The sequence below is a fragment of the Mytilus galloprovincialis genome, chromosome 1, assembly GCF_965363235.1.
Source record: "Mytilus galloprovincialis chromosome 1, xbMytGall1.hap1.1, whole genome shotgun sequence".
NCBI classification, from domain to species: Eukaryota; Metazoa; Mollusca; class Bivalvia; order Mytilida; family Mytilidae; genus Mytilus; species Mytilus galloprovincialis.
In genome coordinates this window covers 22,937,748-22,959,803 of record NC_134838.1, presented here as the reverse complement: position 1 = coordinate 22,959,803, position 22,056 = coordinate 22,937,748, and the positions used below count along the sequence as shown (strand labels likewise).

Sequence of the window (22,056 nt, the reverse complement as noted above, 5' to 3'; positions counted from 1 at the left end):
GTAGAAGTTTTTGTTCTCTTAATCAATAAGATATTTTCTGAAATAACGCGGGTCCCTATTAACTTAAAAGTTTTTTTGTTTTTTTTTACCATGAATAAACTTTTTTTTTTTTATTATTATTTATTGATATCAGCTCTGGACATTCTTAAAAGTGAAACTGTTGTAAGTGATGGTATAACAATTATTTAAAATAAATTCCTTAAATGATATGTGAAAAGAAAGTTTCATTTTATGTATCAAAATGTGTAACAAATGATTATTTAAATCCCCACTTGAAGGCCTCCGATAGACTGAGTGAGCATAAAATCATCGCCCACGACAAACAAGTTAAAGGTAAACTTTTCAGTACAATTACTAATAAACGTTTTACTGTCGACCACACTGTTATGAATTTCGTTCTAAGCACATACCAAATATAGTTATCCTATTACTTATAATCAGAGAGAATTTAACATTACAAAAAATCTGAACTTTTTTTTCCTGAACCATGAAAATGAGGTCAAGGACATTGGACATGTGACTGACAGGAACTTCGTAACATGAGGCATCTATATACAAAGTATGAAGCATCCAGGTCTTCCACCTTCTAAAATATAAAGCTTTTAAGAAGTTAGCTAACGCCGCCGCTGTAGCCGCCGCCGGATAACTATTCCTATGTCAAGCTTTCTGCCACTAAAGTTGCAGGCTCGACAAAAAAGCTAGATGAAGCAATATAATATGCACCCAAAATTATTTTTCTCTAAAAAAATAGCTACATCTTCTATTTTTCTTATACATATTCAAAATTTGATGCGACTATAATCAAAGTTTTTCCATACCAAAATTTATATATTAGTACTCCTAATCTATTTGTGTAAATGGAATTACAGCTTTATTTATTCAAATCAAGGAGGTTATATTAGAAGGAGAGAGGACGAAAGACGATAATTACACATAAAATGTTACCGACTTTTCTGTAAGTGGGTGTTAATTACTTGAGATCGACTCTGTCATAGAGGGAGATTTTGTCCTAATTACATACCCGAGTAAGAACGGAACCACCCGAGGTGTCATAAACTGACCGGAAATATAATTATTGACATATTAATACGATTTTTTGTGATATTTTTTATTAAGTAATTAAAAATTAAAATTGTATGTTAAAAGTTAACTTCTAACCAATAGAAATGAATCATTGCGGTCAATGTTAATACCAACAGAAAGCACTTTTACGTTGTTCCCGATAAATTTCTCTATTTTTTAATTGCAAATATTCTTTCCGGTCGTTACCGGTCACCGTAACTAAAGTACTTTGCATATTCGTATATTTTCTATAATTATTACCTGCCAATTCTCATCAACAGGAATTGACAGGTGAAGCGAAAATCTTTGTTTAAAGCAATGTAGTGTTGAATAAAAATCGCACACTAACTTTCCTTTAAACCCTCATAACTTTGTCATTTCTTTATCTTTTTTCACGGTAGACAGACGATTGATTTTGAAATTGCGCGTCCAATCTTTTTCCATATCGTAAACACCTATACACTGCATTGTTGCCAAAAATACACCTGAACTCTAATGACCCACTCACTGATAACAACCACGTGACATATGCGATTTATCTATTAGCCCGAACTGCTCGCGGTAACAGCCCGGTACATCAGAGGGCCATGTCAAGTGGGTGATAAACATGTCGGTTTCTTTATATTTTTATCATTTTTCTCTGATCGAACTGCTATCCTGGGGATGTTAATTTTGTATCAAGCAGAGTGTTCACTCTCCTTCTAATATAACCTCCTTGTTCAAATCTAATAACTCAGAAAATTGACCAATAAATTATGATTATATAAATATTAAATCTAAATACAACATGATCTTTTCCCTATTAAACTGATTAAAGACTGAACACAGGTATACAACAGGTAAACCTTTGATCAATATGCCGTCTTACCATGGTAACTGACAGCATCAACCATTGATTTCTGTTAGCAATTAAACAGATAGTAACTGTTGAAAGAGAATGTAGGTAATGTATACTGTAAGCGTCAGCAGGTGAGAATAACATCCACTTAGAAAAGACAAAAAGAAGCCATTTTTTTCCAGGTAGACAGTAGGTTGACTTTGGAATGCATGCATCAGTTATATTTACTATAAAAGTGCATTTTATTCTTGTTGTATGCAGAGGATTAACTTTTATAATCAGCAACACCTCAGTCAATATAAATATTTTTCATTGTTGCTGACAAAATATATCAATATTATTAAATACTTTTTATTCAATCATTGTGAAAAGCATAAAATCCATGTTCATGTTAAAACAGGTATGATCCGTCTTTTTGCACTACCTTAACATTAATTGTTTGGCTTTTTTTACAGACCAAAGCATCATTTGTATGGCTGCACGATATGATTAGAAAATTGAAGATAAATTATGAATTCATCCAATGTATACTTTAGTGAAGCAATGCAAAATAATTTCTAGCATATACCAGTATATCATTTTTTAATTAAATTTAATGTCCCCCCCTCTTTTCCTCCATCATTTTTGGAGCTATTCTTACTACCTGCAAAATATTAAGTCCATCCCTGAAAAATATAAATTTTGCAAAAGAGCCCAGTGATATATACTTTAAATTATGGTTTTTAAAATAGAATGATGTAAACTACATTTTTGCATTTTTTTTTATAAATTTCTTTCAACATGTTCAATTTAAAATACCCCCCCCCCCCCTCTTTCTTCTCTTTTTTTTCCATGTACCTTAAAATATAAATATATCTACAACAGTACAAAGTCAATGTATTAAGCATGAAGCCAAAAGTTTAAAGTAAGTTGAATGAATGGTTGAGCAAATAATAAACACATAAATGATGATGCATATGCATTTATAATTTATAAGAAAAATTTGATGACTAGTGTTTCCATCTAAAATTAGGAGCAAGATCTTAACAACAACAATTTCTATGTAGCCTGTCAAGTAATTCACAATCCACGACCCTTTCAACACGAATCACTTAAAGAAAACAGTTTGTAAAAATAAATCTTTGTGAGTTCAAAAGATCATTGTTCTTAAAGACACAGAAACTGTCCAAGTAATTAGCTAAAATGATTTTCTTATCTAACCCTGATCTGCTCCGATTAGCTTTATCTCACACAACATAACAAGTCCAATACAAAACTTGTCATCCAGAAAAAACAGTAAAAATATCAGCTGGGTTTTTTAAATGATATCATATCATAAAAATACATCTTGATTTGATTAAGGATATAGGTGATATAATGTCTGGAGTAATGATTACATCAGATGTACACTACCATCATGTTAAACTATATAATTATTAATATGTCAGTTATTTAGTGCAGTCTAAAAACAATATTTCTGGTAAGATATTTTCATTTCTTTCTAAACATAATATCTAAACTAAACAACAGTATAAAGATTGCAGTATCTACTAACTAGGAGGAATTTTAATTTGTGGTCTTTTATTTATCATGCATAAAGGGTCTTCTGAAATGCATACAAAACAGAATCTTTTTAATATGAAATGTCAAAACATAAAGTAAACATTCACCTAGCTCTTAATGCATTTTTTTTACAGGACATCTGAGTTGAATGTTTAGGACGAATTATGTCAAATACATTCCAAAAAATGGATTCAAGAGGTTTACTTAATCATAACTGTTTTCCTCCTTCTTGTTATGATCAGTGTGCTTTTCAGATAATTTCTTTTTTAAACATTAACCTATAAAAAATCTAAAACAGAAGCAAATTTCAACCACAAACCAACTTGTTATGAAGTAATTGATCAATTAGTTAATATATTATTTAAAATGTCAATGTAACCACAATTACTTTTAATAATTTAACTGTCAAAATGTCATATATCTAAAACAACTGAAATAATGCATAGCCATACAAAACATGTATTATATACCAATAACAAAATTGAATCAAAATCATTATCCACCAAGAAATAACTTTAAATGGATGGATAATCTGAGAGGCTCAGGTGGTCGATAACTTCTGATTCATACAGGTAAGTCTTCAGAGGATTTCACCCCAAACTTGTTGTGAGAAACACAAAATCCATTTTTCTCCATGTAAATAAATATGTTACAACCTATTGTGATACTTAAATGGCTTGTATTGTGATGGTAATATGATAAATCAAACATATAACTTGTATGCCCAACATTTTTTTTACTTATATATATATTATATATCAGTATAATCGTTTGATCTACCAGTAAACTTATTTATCAAGAATAAATTTTATTTGAAAATTCATCTCATATAAAAACATGATGCAAATACATTTATGAGTATTTTAATTGTTTATTTATAAGCTGTATTAAAGTTTAAATTAAAGATGTTTTAGAAGCCTCAGGTGTACGGTATTTCTAACACCTTTTATTATATAATTGGCAATACCGACTTTCCGTTTACATGCATTTGATAGTTATGTAACTGAATGTGCACTTAAACATGTATTTTACAGGTACATTGTACTTCAAATAAGATTTTAATGTAAAGTGCAAATATTTTGTGTTTTACAGCTGTAAAGAAAAGCTGTACCTGCGTCAAGTCTAGTGGTTAACCTTCATCAGGAAATCATCATATACAGGAAATGTGTCAATAACTACTATTAATTTGATCGTTTTCAACATTGAAAAAGCCAAAGGGGACAGGCAATTCATTTCAAACAGAGATTTGCTGCACATATTGTATGAAGATGGCCAGCAGTACTTCAAGAATGGATGAAGATGCATTTTTATCAAGTTTTGAACTTTTGGGACCTGTTGGAGAGAAACTATTTGCCCCTACTTGTGTATCTGTGTCATTAACAGGAGAATATGTGGTATCTGACAGTGAAAGTTGTTTTATAGTCATTTACAGTAGTTTTGGAGAATACCTTTGTCATTTTAGCACAATACCAAAATCTATCTTTTATCTTTTATTGAACCTGGAAAAGCATAGACCTCATGATGTAGCCTGGCTGTCATCTAAAAGAGTTGTCTATACACAACCCTGGGGTTCTAAAGTAACAATTTCTAATTGGAATGGTAGTAAGACTATTTGTTTGGAAGGGAAGCCATTGTATCAACCATTTGGTGTTTGTGTTGATAACTTGGACCAAATCTATGTTACTGACAAAGATAAAGGGAGGATACTCTGTTATAGCAGTGAAGGAAAGTTAATTAAAACTTTTGGTGGATTAGCATCGAATGGATTTAGTTTACACAATCCACATTACATTGTACTCAATAAGACAGGAGACATTGTGTTAAATGATATTGTCAAAGATTATGTTTGCATAAAAATGTACGACAGATTAAGTGGGAATTTTAAAACTGTTTCTACAGACATAATCAGTAGATTAGGAGTTGGGTGTTTAGCAATGGATTCTGAAAACAATATATTCATGACTGATTATCATAAAAATAGGGTGAAAGTTTTCAGAAATGATTCAAATGAAAATGTTGAAATGAATAATGTTACAGATCTCTGTGGGATAGCTTTAAACCATGATGGAAATCTAGTGTGTATAGACAATCATGATAAAACGATCAAAATAATTCCCTGGGGTAAAGATCATCTCCATTGTAATGGGCACATAAAATCATCATTAGATATTACAGAAGATAGCAATTAAATATTTCAAATATATCAAGCATAGTTCATTTTCCTCATTAAAATGAATCCTTCTTTCACAGATGAATAAACTTTTAACATGGCTTTTCACTATCTCAGTACAGTGTTGTGAAAATACATTAAATATTCTTTGAGAAAGGAAATCTAGCAAACATACCTTAAAAAGGTCAATAATGCTATACGTGTCTTTTACTTTGTTTACAGTATAATAAAAGTAGATTGATATAAATAATGCAGACTATGCATAAAACAACTTTGATTTAATATAGCAGAAAAACTAAAGATATGACAGTTATTGTTATTTACCAGTTGTCCAAATGTATATATTTGCACTGTAATCTAAAAAAATCTTGTCCTCTTCCAAAAAATAAATGGTATAAGAAATGCAGAATAATTTATTCAGCATGCAGTTAATTCTGAATGACATACAATAATTATTTAATTTGTTTGAATGCTTTCGTGTAATTGTAAAACTGGTATCATATCATAGGTTTAGCTGAAAAAGAATGCAGATACTGTTGCTATCATTTACTGCTAAAATGTCACTCATACACAAACAACCCAGCATAGTGGCCACTGTGTCAAAGATGCGTTCAACACAAATATTTATGTGTAAACACTTTGGTATCCTGTAGAACTGTCAAATATTTACTTCTACATTTAGATAAATATGTCACGATAAATTCTGAGTTGTTAAATGTTTAAATTTAAAGCTAGCAAATTCACACAAGATTACTGCATGTCAAGAGTTGTTAGCAAACGAAAAGTAAAAGGATTTTCAAACATCACTTTATATCTGTTCTGTGTACATGTACATTCAAATCTGTATATAAAGGTCACCCTTGACACCAGAGAAAGCTGATCATACAAGAGAGTTGATCCTTGATTTAGGGTTCAAAATGCATAAATATTACCGGTACTACAGTGAGAAAAGCATAAGGTGACCTGCCAAGACAGGTTTGACCTTAATACATTTTTTTGAGTGCCTTAGTTGAATAAAACCTCATTGTAGAAAGACAACTATATAATAAAGTTATGAAATTACATTTTAACAAACTATGAATGAATTAACACAAATTGTAGATAAGAGTGAACCACTTTTCACAGGTGTCTGTGATACTCTATGATTGTAGGTTAATTACTTTGTTAATTACATTTGAATCTGATCTAAAATACAGATAAGTTTACCGTCCTTTATGTTGTAGGTTGATATTCTCCTTAAAAATGCACACTTTTGAAGTTGCATTAAGTTATATGATTGCTTGTAAATTAGTATTTAACATCTGAGCTCAGGATGGATAACTTTAAATAAGTAAATGAGGTTTGAATTTAGGTCTCTGTGTCTTCCTTTTAAAGGGAGTGTTTTATACCTCATCTGGGCTCTCAGTCAATAAAAAATACCCAGTACTAGGGAGTTCCAGTTTTGCTGAAAACACCAACTCCATTATAATGTATTATGACCAGTTGATTTTTGAGTCATCAGTATTATAATCATAATAATACCAAGTTTTATGATAGTTATCCAAGCTACTTAACTAAGAAATGTGTATTAAATGTGACCATGATCTTGTAGTACATATTTGTTTTTAACAAGAGTGCACACACTGAAATGTCTCACCTTCTTTATTAATCATTGTTATTAAGTTGATAGTCCCAAATATAAAGCTTTATTACAACTATCACATAAACTTAACATTAACCAAGAAATCTAAACGTTAACCAATGAACCAGGAAAATGAGGTTAAGGTCAGATGAACCATGCCAGGCAGACATGTAAAGCTAACAAGCTAACATACAACAAATATAGTTGACCTATTGCTTATAGTTTAAGAAAAACTGACCAAATCACAAAAACTTAACATCTTTTATATAAGCTTTGGATTTTACATATTTTTGCCACGAGCATCACTGAAGAGACATTATTTGTCGAAATGCGCATCTGGTGCAGAAAAATTGGTACCGTTAATGTTATTAACACTGAGCAATGAACCATGAAAATGAGGTCAAGGTTAAATAAAACCTGCAACTGACATATAGATCATAAAATATTTCCATATACCAAATATAGTTGATCTATTGCATCTAGTATTAGAAAAAAAGACCAAAACACAAAAACTTAACTTTGAGCACTGAACCATGAAAATGTGGTCAGATGAAACCTGCCAGCTGGGTCAGGATCCCTGATAGACCTTGAGATGAGGAACTCAGATGACGTAATTAAAAAAAAATATTAGTTCGCCATACAATTGTGGATGCTGTGATTTTAAAAATGGACATAAATGAACAATAAGAACTGTTTTATAGAGCTGATGTGATGAAAAAAGAAATACGTAGATTTGACCTGAAATAAATTATTAGGAAGGACAATTTTTTTATTGAATTTTATGATCAGAATTTTGGGATTATTTCATGAGGAGAGTGACATTTTTCACCATCTTCCGGGGTCCAGCAATTTGCGAAAAAAGTAATCTCACTTGCCACCCCGAAAATTTAACCAGACATGTATAAATGTATCAGCTTCGATATGAGCCATCATACATGTTCAAGTAAACGATATGGACTGAGCAACGGAGGAAAACGTTACCATTACCGCCTATGGAGAATTAATTGTAAATGTATACCCAGCTAAACATGTACACCTTACAATCATTCCATACACCAAATATAGTAGACTTATTGCATACAGTAGTAGAAAAACAGACCAAAACACAAAAACTTAACTATAACCAATGAACCATGAAAATGAGGTCAAGGTCAGATGAAACCTGCCAGTTGGACATGTACACCTCACAGTCCTTCCATACAAGGAATATACAAGACCTATTGCTTATATTATCTGAGATATGGACTTGACCACCAAAACTATGTTTTTATCTAAAGTAAAAACCTTGTTTATGATAAATCTGTACTTACCTGTCTGAAAAACATTTGCAATTACTCCTTGGTAACCCCTTGCAATTGCTAACTTTTAAATTATCTCCCTTTAACGATTTCCCTTTGACGCCGCCTGATTACTATCCTTGTCAAGCTTTCTGCGACAAAAGTTGCAGGCTCGACAAAAATGATGCATCTGCACACTTAAGTATATTTTCTTAAAACTACAATACCCACATGCAGGTATGGAGGAAGAAGAAATTGCAATAGTTCTCATATATATTAAATAGTCAGAAGCACAATGAACTGCTTGACACCAGCAGAAACATACTTTATTTGTCAATTGTTCCTACCAACATGACCAAGAACTTCATTGATATCCTGTACTTGTCTGTTTGAAGTTATGAGTTGAAACTCATTTCTAGATTTCTACATTTTACTGTGCACTTTATTGATCACTATGAGACAGTCGCTCAAATTAAGTTCCTATTCCTTTTACTACTTTACTTTAGTTATAATTAAATTTTTCAGCATCAACAAAGTTAGTGCAGCAACTTTGACCATGATTAAAAATGGACAAGTTAATCATAAAGTTTTGTTTTTAGATAAGCTTCTAAAGCTGCTGCAAATAATAATTATGCTATAACTGTTAACAAACCAAAAACTTTATAACAAGAACCTAATTCTAAAACATCATACTGCAAATCACACACAAAGGCCAATTCTTTAAGGAATTAAATACCAATATCAACAAATAAATTGAAAACAATTTTGATGGGAAAAGTTAGATAAGAACACATGCAAATTAAAAGGTAAGCCATTCTGGCAACACTCAGGAACCACAAATCAGAATGTAAATGTCAATACTTACGATGATCTAGATGATGCAATACTTCCACTAATACAGAACAAAAGGGGTTATTATTACATAACAAATGAGCACTTAAAGTTATATCTTGCTGCTGGTAGTCATCAATTTGGCAACAGTTGAACACCCCTTTACAAAGACTTCTTCGCATATTGCAAAAGAGTAACCTGACAAAAATACACAAGACATACTCTGAGCTCTGGGAAAAAAATTGGTGGACAGTTAGCCTTGTACTCAACCATGTTATAAAATTTGATTCACCATGACAGCCTAGTTACATACAAAATATATCCAGAAGACTATAATAGTTATTAAAGGTACCAATCTTATAATTTGTTACACGAAACATATCAGTGACGCTCAAATTAAAAAAGTTAGAAAGCCTTACAAGTATAAAGATAAAACTGTATTGCAATTATTATAAATGTAAAATATGCTACCTTAAACACCCATCAATCAATCGTTTTTCACCCATTCATTCTAGTTTAACAGACTATATGAAAACAGCACAGATATTTGATGATCATAACATAAAACTGACAAGTCTATTCAAAAGTGAATAAATTTGCAACACTGTTAATTCAGAAACTTGTGAGTGTGCATTGATTATTGCAAATCTTGAACAACTGACAAAAATGAGATATAAAGTAAAGTATTGCCATTTCAGGAATTGCTACATACAAATACGTATTAAAATCAACTTTTTCATGAATCCCTTGTCACTTTTCACAATAATAAAAGCATTGCAAATTTGTTTGTACATTGGCATTATATTTAGTTACAAATGGTCCTAACTCATTCAAGATACACAGATGAGCACAGTGATTTTAATATGCACAATAATGCATAATTGCATGCAAATAAAAAGTTTGAATGTAAATTAAAACTTTCTTGGACAGTTTTTATACTTTTTAAATAAATTTCTGAGTTGTACTTTTTAATTGTCAGTAGAAAAATAATGAATTTTGGTTTGCACAAATCAAAATAAGGAATGGTCATCCAAGTTTGACATATCATGAGGTGATGGAAACAAATTTAGATTCTGAATGAGTGTCATATATTTATTTTTATCAGGATTCCACTTCTTGAATGGATTTCTTAATAAACAGCTGCGCCATGAGCGCATGATACGCCCAACGTCTTGTGTGGAAGTTTTATGCAATAATCATAAATAGTTTCTGAGAAAGTTTTAAGCAATAACCATATATTGTTTTTGAGACACGGCGGGACATGTGAAACCCCCAACCCTGTTTTTTTTTTTTACAAAAAACTAAATATCATTAAAATAAAATTTTGAATCAAAACCAAAAAGTATACAGATCTTTAGATTAATATAACAAAGAAGTGTGTAAAGTTTTAAGCAATAATCATAAATTATTTTTGAGATACGGCGCGACATGTAAAAAAAACCCTCCCCTGTTTAACAAAATACTCAATAACTCCAAAATAAAGTTTTGAATCATCACCAAAAAGTATACAGATCTTTAGATTAATATAACAAAGAAGTGTGTAAAGTTTTAAGCAATAATCATAAATTGTTTTTGAGATACGGCACAACATGTAAAAAAAAACCCTCCCCCTTTTTTACAAAATACTCAATAACTCAAAAATGAAATTTTGAATCATCACCAAAATGTATACAGATATTAAGATTAATATAAATAAGAAGTGTTTAAAGTTTTAAGCCATAAACAAGAATCGTTTTTGAGATACGGTGCAACATGTGAAAAAAACACACCCCTGTTTTAGTTACAAAGTGCCGTAACTCGAAAAGTTTTAATCTTATTTTCACCAAAAAGTATACAGATCATTTGACCATCATAAGAAACAACTATATTAAGTTTCATGAAATTTGGATAAGTCGTTCTCAAGTTACGGTGCGACATGTTTACGCCGGACAGACAGACAGACGGATAGACAGACACCGGACATTTGTATACCATAATACGTCCCGTCAAAATTTTGACGGGCGTATAAAAACAAGATGTAAGATTATCTTTGGATAACAGAAAGTACCACTTAATTTTTCCAACCCAGTGCAAAAAAAAATCTCAAATTTTCCTTTTCTAAATTCATTAGTTACATCATCCACAACAGTAACAAAAGTGAAATAAATCCTTCAGTTAAACTTACTTATTGATCCTCCTCTGTTCTCTAGCACTACCAAGTTCTAATGACAATGCTGACAATGTACTAGACCTCTCAGTTTCTAAGTCCCACATATCAGCTTGTTTGGCCATCAGTTGTACCAGATGTTCTCGAGAGAAATGGGTTCCTTGGGCCCTTTTTTTATACTCTTGAGCCTTCTTCCTAAGCTCTACAACCTCAGCAAACCAGCTGGAAACAACAGGGGTCTGATCTTCATCTATGTTCTGAAATACAATATAATTATCAACTTAATCCAATGCAATATTTAGATCATCAAGTTTCTATTGAAATTCTGATAAAACATAAAGGTAATCTACAATTAGAAAGTTTACCTCCTTCCCTTATTGGTTTAGTAAAATTTATAAAATATTCAAATTAGTTATAGAAGAGAAATTTAACATCGATGTGATGAGAAAGAAATAAATTTAATGTAAAACTTATCAGTATCTTACCTGAGGCTGGAGATGAGGAGGATCAGCTCCCTTCCATGCACCATGAACAACTTTAAATTTCTTAGGAGATCGGTAGTTTGTTGCATATTCACTTCTCACCTGTCTGAAAATATATTAAAAGCATTTTGGTCAAACAATTAAACCAAACCCATATTTAAATTGATGTATCTGACAAGAAAGAAAATGATTAAAAAATTGATTGCCTTTGCAGTTTTAATATTTTTGTTTTGTTTTTAATGCTGTTTTGCCCTTCTTACTATGGAAGGCAAATCTCCATTGACCACCAATATTATGATACAATAGCATTGTCTTGAACTTTACATTCATAAATGAAGAGTGCACATGCTAAAAGGTCTCCATTGCTTCAAAATTATAGACTTAACATTTTAAATAATTCATAAACTCATATTTAAATAAAATGGTAAATAACACATTTTAAAGAGAAGAATTTTGATGATCATACTATAGCTGTTTACCTTACTGGTCCTTTAGGAACCTTTGGCACCTCTTTCTTTACTTCTCCAGATCCTCGTAACATTCTCTTATCATCACTAGTGACCAGTTTCTCAGTACCAGCTGGTGGTAGTCTATCTGGAGCTACAATTGGAAGGGTAAAACTTAAAGTTTCAAAACAAAAGTCATACTAAATTGGAAAAAAGGTGAATGCATTATGTTCATTTCTATTAACTTTCCTGAGTTATTAATTTGAATATATTTAGTTCTGTAACAAAGTTTTAATTAAATTTTATCAACTGTTCTTTTACAGTGGTTATATTTTTAAAACAATGTATTAATCATTTTTTACAAAAATATGATTAACAAGAAAAGTGTTGTCTCCCCTGATATGAAAACACTTATGCCTTTACTTAGTAAATTCATAAATATACATACAACACTACAAAACAACTAAATAATACAAACAAAAGTGGTCAATATTATGGATTTAATAATAGACAACTGTATATATATACAATGTGTCAATCAAATATCCCTCAAGTTCACAAAAATGTATTTGTTAGAAATTAACAATAGTACAATTAGAAAATTGTGTACTTACAAGCACTTTTACTTCTTGGTACTAGTATCTGAAAATAAAAACATATAGTTATAAAGTTTGTTAAAATAGCTAAACGCCTTTTTAAAAAACAACCAATTCATATGATTTGCACCCTTATTTTAATTGAAACAGAGGAAAGCATAATGTAAACATTCATAAAAATGTATAGAACAAGAATGTGTCCATATAGTACACGGATGCCCCATCCGTACTATCATTTTCTATGTTCAGTGGATCGACACAAAATAAGGGAAACATCTCTAATTTGGCATTAAAATTAGAAAGATGATGTCATAGGGAACATGTGTAGTAAGTTTTCATGATGATTGGACTTCAACTTCATCAAAAACTACCTCAACCAAAAACTTTAACCTGAAGCGGGACAGATGAATGGACAAAACGGATGCACAGAGCAGAAAACATAATGCCCATAAACAATGATAAATGGGTCATAAAAATCTGTAATTAAAAGACTAAATAATCAAGTTATTAGGAGCTTTCCAACAATAGTTCCAAAACATTATAAAACAGAATGAAGTTTCATACATTTACAGTAGCCCTAACAGATGTGATGTAAAATCAAATTTCAAATTAATGCCAAAGATGAGATGAAGCCAATGCTAAACAATTAGTTGCTGAAAGTTGTTTATGTGACAAAAAAAAAATATTTCAAAATTAAAATTGTACACAAAAATGCAAAAAGCCATACAAAACATATTTTTACTGTATAAAAAAGTATCAACCTTTTTCTTTGGTCTCCTTTTACTCCTACTCTGTCTCTGATTCTGATTGGTGTCAACTTCCTTAAGCTCCTCCTCCTTTTTCAGTTCATTAAATGATGGCACTGTTTTCCATCCTTTATACTGTGCATTATACTCAGAAGACTTGGCTACCACGTCTCTCTTAGAAGGTGACATAGCTGGGTTATTATTGTAAATCACCTGAAATGCAAAGTTTTACAATAAGTCAATAAACTGTATCAGCTAATCATTTGGTTTAAACACACAGCAATACATTCTTAACTCAAAACAAAGTTAAATTTTAAGACATTGAAATACATGATGAAACTACACAAATGGACCGCAAAAAAAGCTTGAAGCAATTTTAAGCAGTGGAATTTAATTTAAAATTGTTTCATGTAAAAATTAATGAGTGGAACAAAATGCAAACTCAATCTGTAACTCAACACAGTAGACTCTCATTTGAAAAATCAGCACTTTATGTGAAGGCATTTAGAATAAAAGTTTTGTATAACTACCAGTTTCATGAATTTTCAAAGCCAAAAACTCAATCTGTAACTTATTATAGTAGACTCATATAGTTTAGGAAAAAAGTCTGTATAATTGTTTGTTGCAGAATGATGGAATTAGAATGACAGACACAGGTGAAACTCTATGGCCCCAACCACCAAGTATCAGAGCCATTAAAATGATGACAATATTTGACATGTACCTGTTCAGCAGCTAACATTGGAGATGAAGGTACTCTCTCCTTCCAGTCAAAAGCTTTTGCATATTCAGAAGTCTTTTTCCTTGGTCTGTATGGTGCAATACCAGCTTTATACTTCAATGCATACTCAGCCTACAATGTAATCATATTCTACACATATGTTTATCAGAACCAATATTTAATATCAACAGTTGTGTAAGGCTGTTGTTAATATTTAATTCCACAGTAAAAAAAAATCTATAAATTAATTGACTAATTTTGGTCCACCATTTCTTTTCTGATGAGGTGAATACAGCATAATCTCAAATGACATAGCTTAATTAAAGTAATCTGACTTTAATATGTATGTAATCATATTTAAACAACTTTCTACTAGTATGAAAAAACTGAAGAATATTCCTAACTATTTTTGTAAGTATTAGAGCCAAATAAAGGCTCTGATCAAACATGCTGTTTTGAACTTATGTCTCAAACTCACTGGAGCCTCTGGTGCTGAATCCATTATTCCTCTCTGTAAATCTGTTTGAGCAAACTCATTCATATTGTTGACGTTTTTGTCTTTCAGCTGTTTAGAGAATGCCACTTCTCTGTTGACATCAACAGTTTTAGATTTAAAATCTTCTTTCCTAATCCCATGATAATCTTTTGGCTTTCTTGGTGTCAGAGGTTCATCGTACTCTCTCTCCTGCCTTTTCACAGGTTCTGTATATTTTTCTCGTCGTGGAGCATTTGGAGGTTCTCTAAATCTGTCTATATTCACATATGGAGCTGGTGCTGTCTTTCTTAAATTTTCTTTATTCTCTTCCTTCTATATAAAAATTTACAATTCAGATATGTTTAAAAACCAAATATATGACTGCCTTATACATTGTTAGTTAAATGCAGTGAAACAGTTCTGTCCATATAAAGAGTTTATACTATTAGCTGATGTTTATTTATATAGAAATGTTTTGACAAAGTTGTGCTTTACAATTTATTTTCTGAGGGAAAATATCAGCTATCCTGGTAAAATGAGTCAAACAAATAGAGGAAAATAGCTATATAAATGTAATCTATAAAATATAATTTCTGGCACAAAGTTCATTTTCACTTAACTTAATGGGCAAGAAAATAACAGGAAAATTGATAAATGTTTGTGATTTCAATGTTATTTTAATCTTTTATTTCAATCTATAACATCAAGTTTCTATTTACGCATAGTGATTACAGCAATTCTATAAATACAATATTCATACAAGTTCATAAAAATATGACTAGAGCCTACTGTTTTCTTGCTAAGTTTTTGTTGTTTGGGTGGTGATGGTGCTCTACCATGGCTTTTACTTCTATACTTCACATTTGTAACAAATTTGTCATTAGCTCCTAGCAGCTGATAGTCATCACTAAATCTACCAGGACTCTCATAAAAGTTATTACTCAGTGATGTACTTGGTCCAGTTGTCCTTTTCTTCCTTTGTATTGGTGGTTCAAATGGAACACCTAAAAACATACATAAGTATATAATATAAATAAGCTTACAATGAAGGTATGTTATTAATAAATGTTCAATGCATGGTTTTGTTTATGCACATGTTTATACCTCAGCAATTTTATCAATAAATAAATATTTATTTTAAAATGGTATACTCACTAAAGAAGTTAAGTTATATTGTCATAAATAAACAAAGGTGTTTGTTATATTAGTCTATATATATATGTGTGTGATGAGATTCAACACATATATTACAATTCAATTAATGTAAAATAGTCAAAAGGTCACATTATATATATTTGCATAGTATCAACCATTCTTCTACTATATCTTAAATGTCTTTGTTGCAGCTGTAAAATAGCATGTTAAGATTGATGTTTTGTGTCATTTTGGCACCCTTTATTCCACTTTGAATTATGAAAACACAAAAAACAAAGTAAATGGATGTCCCATTTATAATCTAAAATAATCAAAACAGAAGTCCATCTCAGATTTTTTCAGCAACATATCAATCAGTCAGTGTTCTCCCCAGGATTTTTGGATAGCGCTGTGGTAAGCGCGTGATTTTCGACAATTCTCAGTAACTTTGTCGCGGCGCGCGGTTGGTTTGTAATTGATTTGTTATGTGTTTTTCTTATATAATGCTATTGATGTTTTCTCTTGTAATGATGTCCTCATCATGCTCATGGAAGTTACCCCTTTGTTTGCTAATGTTATTGTCTGGATATAGACATGATACAAGAAAAGTCTTTTTGTCTCCATTGTAAATACATATAATCCTCATATCATCTGTCTATAAAACCCAAGGAGAAGTCTTTTCCATGGTGGGTCTATACCAGACTGCCTAGATGTGAAGATTTCTTATCACTAACAGGTGATGTTGCAGAACATGTAGGACCAACAATAAAGTCATTGTCAGCTTCTGTGAGAAAGTTTTCAATGACAAGATTGGTATTTTTTACATTTACTTTTATTAACATTTCTAGCAAAGTACAACTTTTCAATAAAAATGAGTATAGTATTTCAAAGGAAGAAATGAAATTGCCCTTTTAATAATATTCAAATCGTATCAAAGACCTGCTTAAAAAAAAGGCTAAAATATTCCAATTATGAATATGAAAGAAATCCTTTAAAAATATTTTAAAGAGATTTTTTTATTTCAAAGGTGAATTACCAATCAAATACATTATGTATGCCAATTGAAACAACTACCACCTTTAAAGGTTTTGTTTGATAATTTTATAAACATTTGAATACATGCCACCAGATAAGTTTGTCAAAAAACAATACTTCTTTTAGGTCTTTCCCTCCCAAATTATCTCCCTTAATGGCTGACATAACTTCCTGTTTACACCTGTGTCTTTTTTTATCATTAAATACTATTCCTTATCCAAGCCATCCTCTGTTTACATTAAATTTAAATCTTGATAGGAAAATTTATGGACTAGTAAAGGATTCATGATTAAAAAGAAATTATTTTGAAAATGTTTTCACAGATTTGTCATGCATGCTATAAAAATGTGCAAATAAATGTATTTAGAAAATCAGTTGTAAATATTTATGCAATTAAAATAGGTGATTCAATTATTATGATTCATATTTAAAATTCAAAAATGTTTAGTTGTTTTAACAATCCAACAAGAACGAAATATTCTGTCAATGCACATTTACTGTTCCTTGTCAACCATAACCATATTATTTTTTTATTTTTCCTTAAATTATCTTTCGAGTCATGTTCATTACTCCCTTCAGATCTCAAATGTAAATGGAATTATACAGTATGAACAATATTAATTTCTCATCAACATTTATAATAATTTCTATAGTAAACATTCACAAAAGATCATGCCATGCACTAGCTTATAATCAAACATAGGATATACATATGTGTTATCAAACTATGGTGAATTCTTAGAAACATGTAGGACACCCAAACATATTTTTAGTTATACAGAATTCACACTCTTAGTATCTTAGCATCATTTTAAAGTCCAGTCCTTCACCTTTTATTTTTCATTATGAAAATGATAAACAATGATTTCCCTAGTTCATTGTAGTTTGATCATGCCCAGTTTAAAAGTGTTAAGATAAAAAAGATGTGGTATGAATGCAAATTGGACAACTCTTCACATTGACGAGATCAAAAGAAACAGAGATTAACAGCTATGGCATAATGGGTCCTGGTATGGCCTTTAACAATGAGCAAAGACCATACCACATAGTCAGCTGTAAAACGTAGCAAAATCCCAAATGTAAAACAATCTAAATGAGAAAACTACAGCCTAATTAATGTACATAAATAAACCGAAAATAAATATGTTTCACAGCAACAAAAGACAATCACTGAATTACAGGCTCCTAACTTGGGACAGGCACATACATACAGAATGTGGTGGGGTTAAACATGTTAGCTGGATCTCAACCATTAACAATGCTAAGATATTAATGTTTTATAATGCATATATACTCTAAACTTTTTCTAGCTTTGAATACACTTGGTTTTCCACATGCCATATTAATTTCTTTTTATAGAGGACTCCTTCAAAAGTGTTTAAATACCAGATTTTTTTTTCTATAAACACAAGCCCTTTATTATCCCTATAACTTAAAGGATTAACACCAGTTCTTCTCCCTCTATTGGTCTGTTAAATTGGAACTTAAAAAAAAAATGTGCTGAATTTATCTTTGTTTCAGTAAAGTTTTATCCTGTCTAGTACTGCAATAAAAGTTTCATATAACATTTCATTGCATATAAGATAGTAACCCTCACTAGAAATTAACCATACAATTAATATTACAAATGTTTACCCTTTTCGTTTGTGTTTAACAGCTCTAAATAGTAACCATGTCACCTCAAGTTTCCAAAATATTTAATAGAAACACCAATTAACAAAAGAATAATGTTTTGAGACAATTTGTTGAATTTGACATATTACAAGTCAAAAATCAAAATAAACAATAAATACCAACTCTTTTCTTAAACAAAATACCTAAGTTTGTAGATTTCTGGCCAGCAGGAAAATTATCTTGCTCTGGAGGTGATAATTCTTTAAATGAAGAAAGATACTCGCTCTCTTTCTGTAAATGAATTTATATAATGAAGCATGCTTAAAATATATACAAACGTATATGTCTAGCTGTAACAAACAACCACTTGAAATTTACAAACAAACAATGCATCAATAGATTAAACAATTCTATAATTTTGTATTTAAGCTTTTATACATATATAAATAAATGCACAAGGATATTTAGGAATATATTTTTTAATTTCAAAATATAATGAGTTTAATATACAGATGCATTATAGTGACAAAAATACACACAAAAAAAATCCATGACCCATGTATAAGCATTCATTTTGTTAAACTAGTGTTCTCCTCTGTGTCATGATAATATGATGCTAAATTACTTGAATGTGATGCTAACAAGATAACTTTTCTTACAGGTGGTATTGTGAAATTTGTGGAGAGAACACTTGTTCAACTGTTGTCCATGTACACATGCACATCTGCAAATAGCACGCTGAGTACATATTGAAATGGCATGCTTTCAAATGCTTTATGATTTTACACACTTTCAAAACCTAGCTCTGCTGATGATAAACCAGCCACTGGAGCATCCTGTTCTGGTGTTGGTACAAATCTATTACTTTTGAAAGAGTCAAGCCACTTATACTCCTTGACATATTCTGATGTTCCCTGGAAAAAGATCTAGATCATTCATAATTTTTAATCAAATTCCCTTTTATTTTTAACTTTTCTGTTGAGTGTTGTGTATGTTTTTTTTGTATACCAACAATAAAATGTACATAAACAGCTTTAATGTTTATGTCATTTCTCATTGTGTTTATTCTGGATATTAATATTTTGTAAATGTTCATTTCACACATGTGACATGATAAATTAGGGAAGCTGGAGTAATCTTTTGAATATCACACAAAGTTGCATAAAGAAAAACAATGTTTGATAATTTAGAAATTGATTTAAAAAATATACTCACAAACTTTTTCATCCGCATCCTTGAAATTTAATCTTATTACTGAACTAAAAATCAAGTCAAGTTACCGCTAGAAATGAATTTGTCTGGACATGTTTTTTTATTTATTTTTCATACTTTTCAGATTTAACCGGTAACCTATGAGCTTTGTAGAGGCATTAATAAATTGAGAAACTGTGATAACTCTAGATTTATCGATAAAAGTTATGTTCATTTACTTAGTTTACGTTTAGATAGTTTCCAAACAGTGATTGTTATTGTTTTCTTAATTTTCAACTACCGTGACATTTCAGAATAATCTTTCAATTTCAGCTTCATTATTGTAAAATACAAATTGAATCCAATTCAAAATATTGTAAACAATTCTTCCTTGTACCTTAAATTGCACTGGCATTTTGCATATGCTAATTTCAGGCTCGTTTTAACTCAAACAATAAGCGATTCAAAACTTATTCGCCATGATAGCATCGTCTGCCAACGCGCATGCGCAATGACATTTTTTTTAATGAAAAAAGATGTTGTCGGAATGAATACGATTAAAATCCGGAAATAAATCCTTTCTCTTTTTCCTCATTTGCTTCATCATAATTGTCAGATACCTTGTGACATAATAAATTATCCTATTAATATCGCAGTCTAAGAAGAGACAAATATGACAATCATTCTGATTAATTTTTATTCCTTGGATACCAATTTTGTGGATTTCATCAATACAGGTGAATCATTTTACAAATATGTTTTCTTCTATAGTCTTATATGCAGTCTTCAGTAAAACCATAAAAAAAAATAACCTTGAGCATGCAAAGGTTTTAAGATACAAAAACGACAATAGACATTAGACATTAGACATTAGACATTATTTTATTTTTTCCAATCATGGGCCCTTGTCAGGCAAGATACAAAAACATCATAATACAATGATTATATAAACATTAGTGAAATACACAATAAGTAATACACAAATAATAAATTGATAATATGAGTAATGTAGGATATAATTATAGTAAGAGACATTGAGTGCAATGAGGCCGATTTAATATTAAAAGGATATGATATTAAGTTTATTTTAAAATACGGAAACTAAAAAATAGCAAAAATAGAACCGGGAATATAGTATCTCAATCTGCAGTAGTTCTCCTCATGACCAGTGCACAGTAGTGAGGGACTTCATCACAACAATGCAAAGGTCATCAAGGGGGGATCCTTCAGAACTAGCTACAGATACATGAGATTACTCCAATAGTGATTCTCCTCATGACTAATGCACAATAGCAAGGGTTAACATTGCTACTGGACAATATTCATCAAGGGACGGTGCTCTAGAACTCACTATGGAGAAAATATAAAGTTCAAATTACAAGTAGTAGAGGGAAATAAATCCCATAAGAAACTGGATATCAAAGAGAGACTATACCAGGCCAAAAGGTACATTGAAATAAATACCATCAAAAATATTACCCCAAAAATATAAAGCTACCGTAAACAAATTGCATAACCAGTGGTTAACAAGCACATCTGAAGGTTAAGCAGTTATCCTGATATATTTTGGTACCACTTGTTGTCTTGACAAGGATACACATGTTGTCATTCTAATTCAACATATAGAAAAACAGAAAGTAGGTGTCTGCCTAATCTAAAAACTCTTGCCATGCTGATGACCAATTATGAAGTCTTTTCCTTATATATAGTACATAGTGTGTACTGAAGGGATGTAAAAGGAAGTTCATTCAACGTACCGTTATTATGATATTCAAAGTATTGCCAAATAGGAAGTAGGAGTCATGCATATCCCAAAAAGAGCTTAAACTTTGAAACTCCTCACTATCATGCTACTGACACATTATATGATCATAATTAAATGAAGTTGTTCTTTTCAGCGGTTCCTGAAAAAAGTGTGAAGAGTATTTGTCAGACAAATGGACGGACAGACGGACTGACAAATGAATAAACTAAGATGAATGGACAGACAAACTAATTGCAATTTATCCCCTCTTTAGGAGTTGGATTGTGATTTCTATTTTTACAAACAGCCAATTGAAAATATAAGACTTGCAATAAAGGCATCTTTCCCCTCTCTCATTGTATCTTGGTTTCTGATTGATCTGAAA

General features: G+C 30.8%; 2 protein-coding genes across 9 annotated transcripts in view; one reads left to right on the top strand and one right to left on the bottom strand.

The window, feature by feature from the left end:
• LOC143069619 (nuclear protein MDM1-like) overlaps positions 1–20,432 on the bottom strand; it is a 31,782-nt gene extending 11,350 nt beyond the window's left edge. The window contains exons 1-11 of one of the 5 annotated variants that reach the window (XM_076244347.1): positions 20,325–20,432; positions 19,527–19,650; positions 15,743–15,957; positions 14,957–15,286; positions 14,482–14,610; positions 13,773–13,970; positions 13,030–13,057; positions 12,449–12,569; positions 11,973–12,075; positions 11,506–11,744; positions 9,376–9,402 (exon numbers count right to left, since the gene is read on the bottom strand). In XM_076244347.1, coding sequence (XP_076100462.1) covers positions 9,376–9,402; positions 11,506–11,744; positions 11,973–12,075; positions 12,449–12,569; positions 13,030–13,057; positions 13,773–13,970; positions 14,482–14,610; positions 14,957–15,286; positions 15,743–15,957; positions 19,527–19,650; positions 20,325–20,342 — 1,532 coding nt within the window. In that variant the 5' untranslated portion in view covers positions 20,343–20,432. Of the gene's footprint in view, positions 1–9,375; positions 9,403–11,505; positions 11,745–11,972; positions 12,076–12,448; positions 12,570–13,029; positions 13,058–13,772; positions 13,971–14,481; positions 14,611–14,956; positions 15,287–15,742; positions 15,958–18,939; positions 19,028–19,526; positions 19,651–19,951; positions 20,099–20,324 lie in introns of those variants that run through there. The other 4 variants (XM_076244372.1, XM_076244381.1, XM_076244354.1 and 1 more) reach the window with 4 other exon arrangements.
• LOC143069646 (uncharacterized) lies at positions 1,971–5,646 on the top strand. Of its 4 annotated transcripts, none has more exons than XM_076244417.1 (2): positions 1,971–2,031; positions 4,535–5,646. In XM_076244417.1, the coding sequence occupies exon 2, from the start codon at positions 4,705–4,707 to the stop codon at positions 5,629–5,631; it is 927 nt and encodes a 308-aa protein (XP_076100532.1). In that variant the 5' UTR covers positions 1,971–2,031; positions 4,535–4,704; the 3' UTR covers positions 5,632–5,646. The 4 variants fall into 4 exon arrangements, with proteins under 4 accessions (XP_076100532.1, XP_076100507.1, XP_076100513.1 ...); XM_076244392.1 differs by having other exon boundaries at positions 2,008–2,089; XM_076244398.1 differs by lacking the exon at positions 1,971–2,031 and adding an exon at positions 2,860–3,359.
• Positions 20,433–22,056: the final 1,624 nt, after the last annotated feature.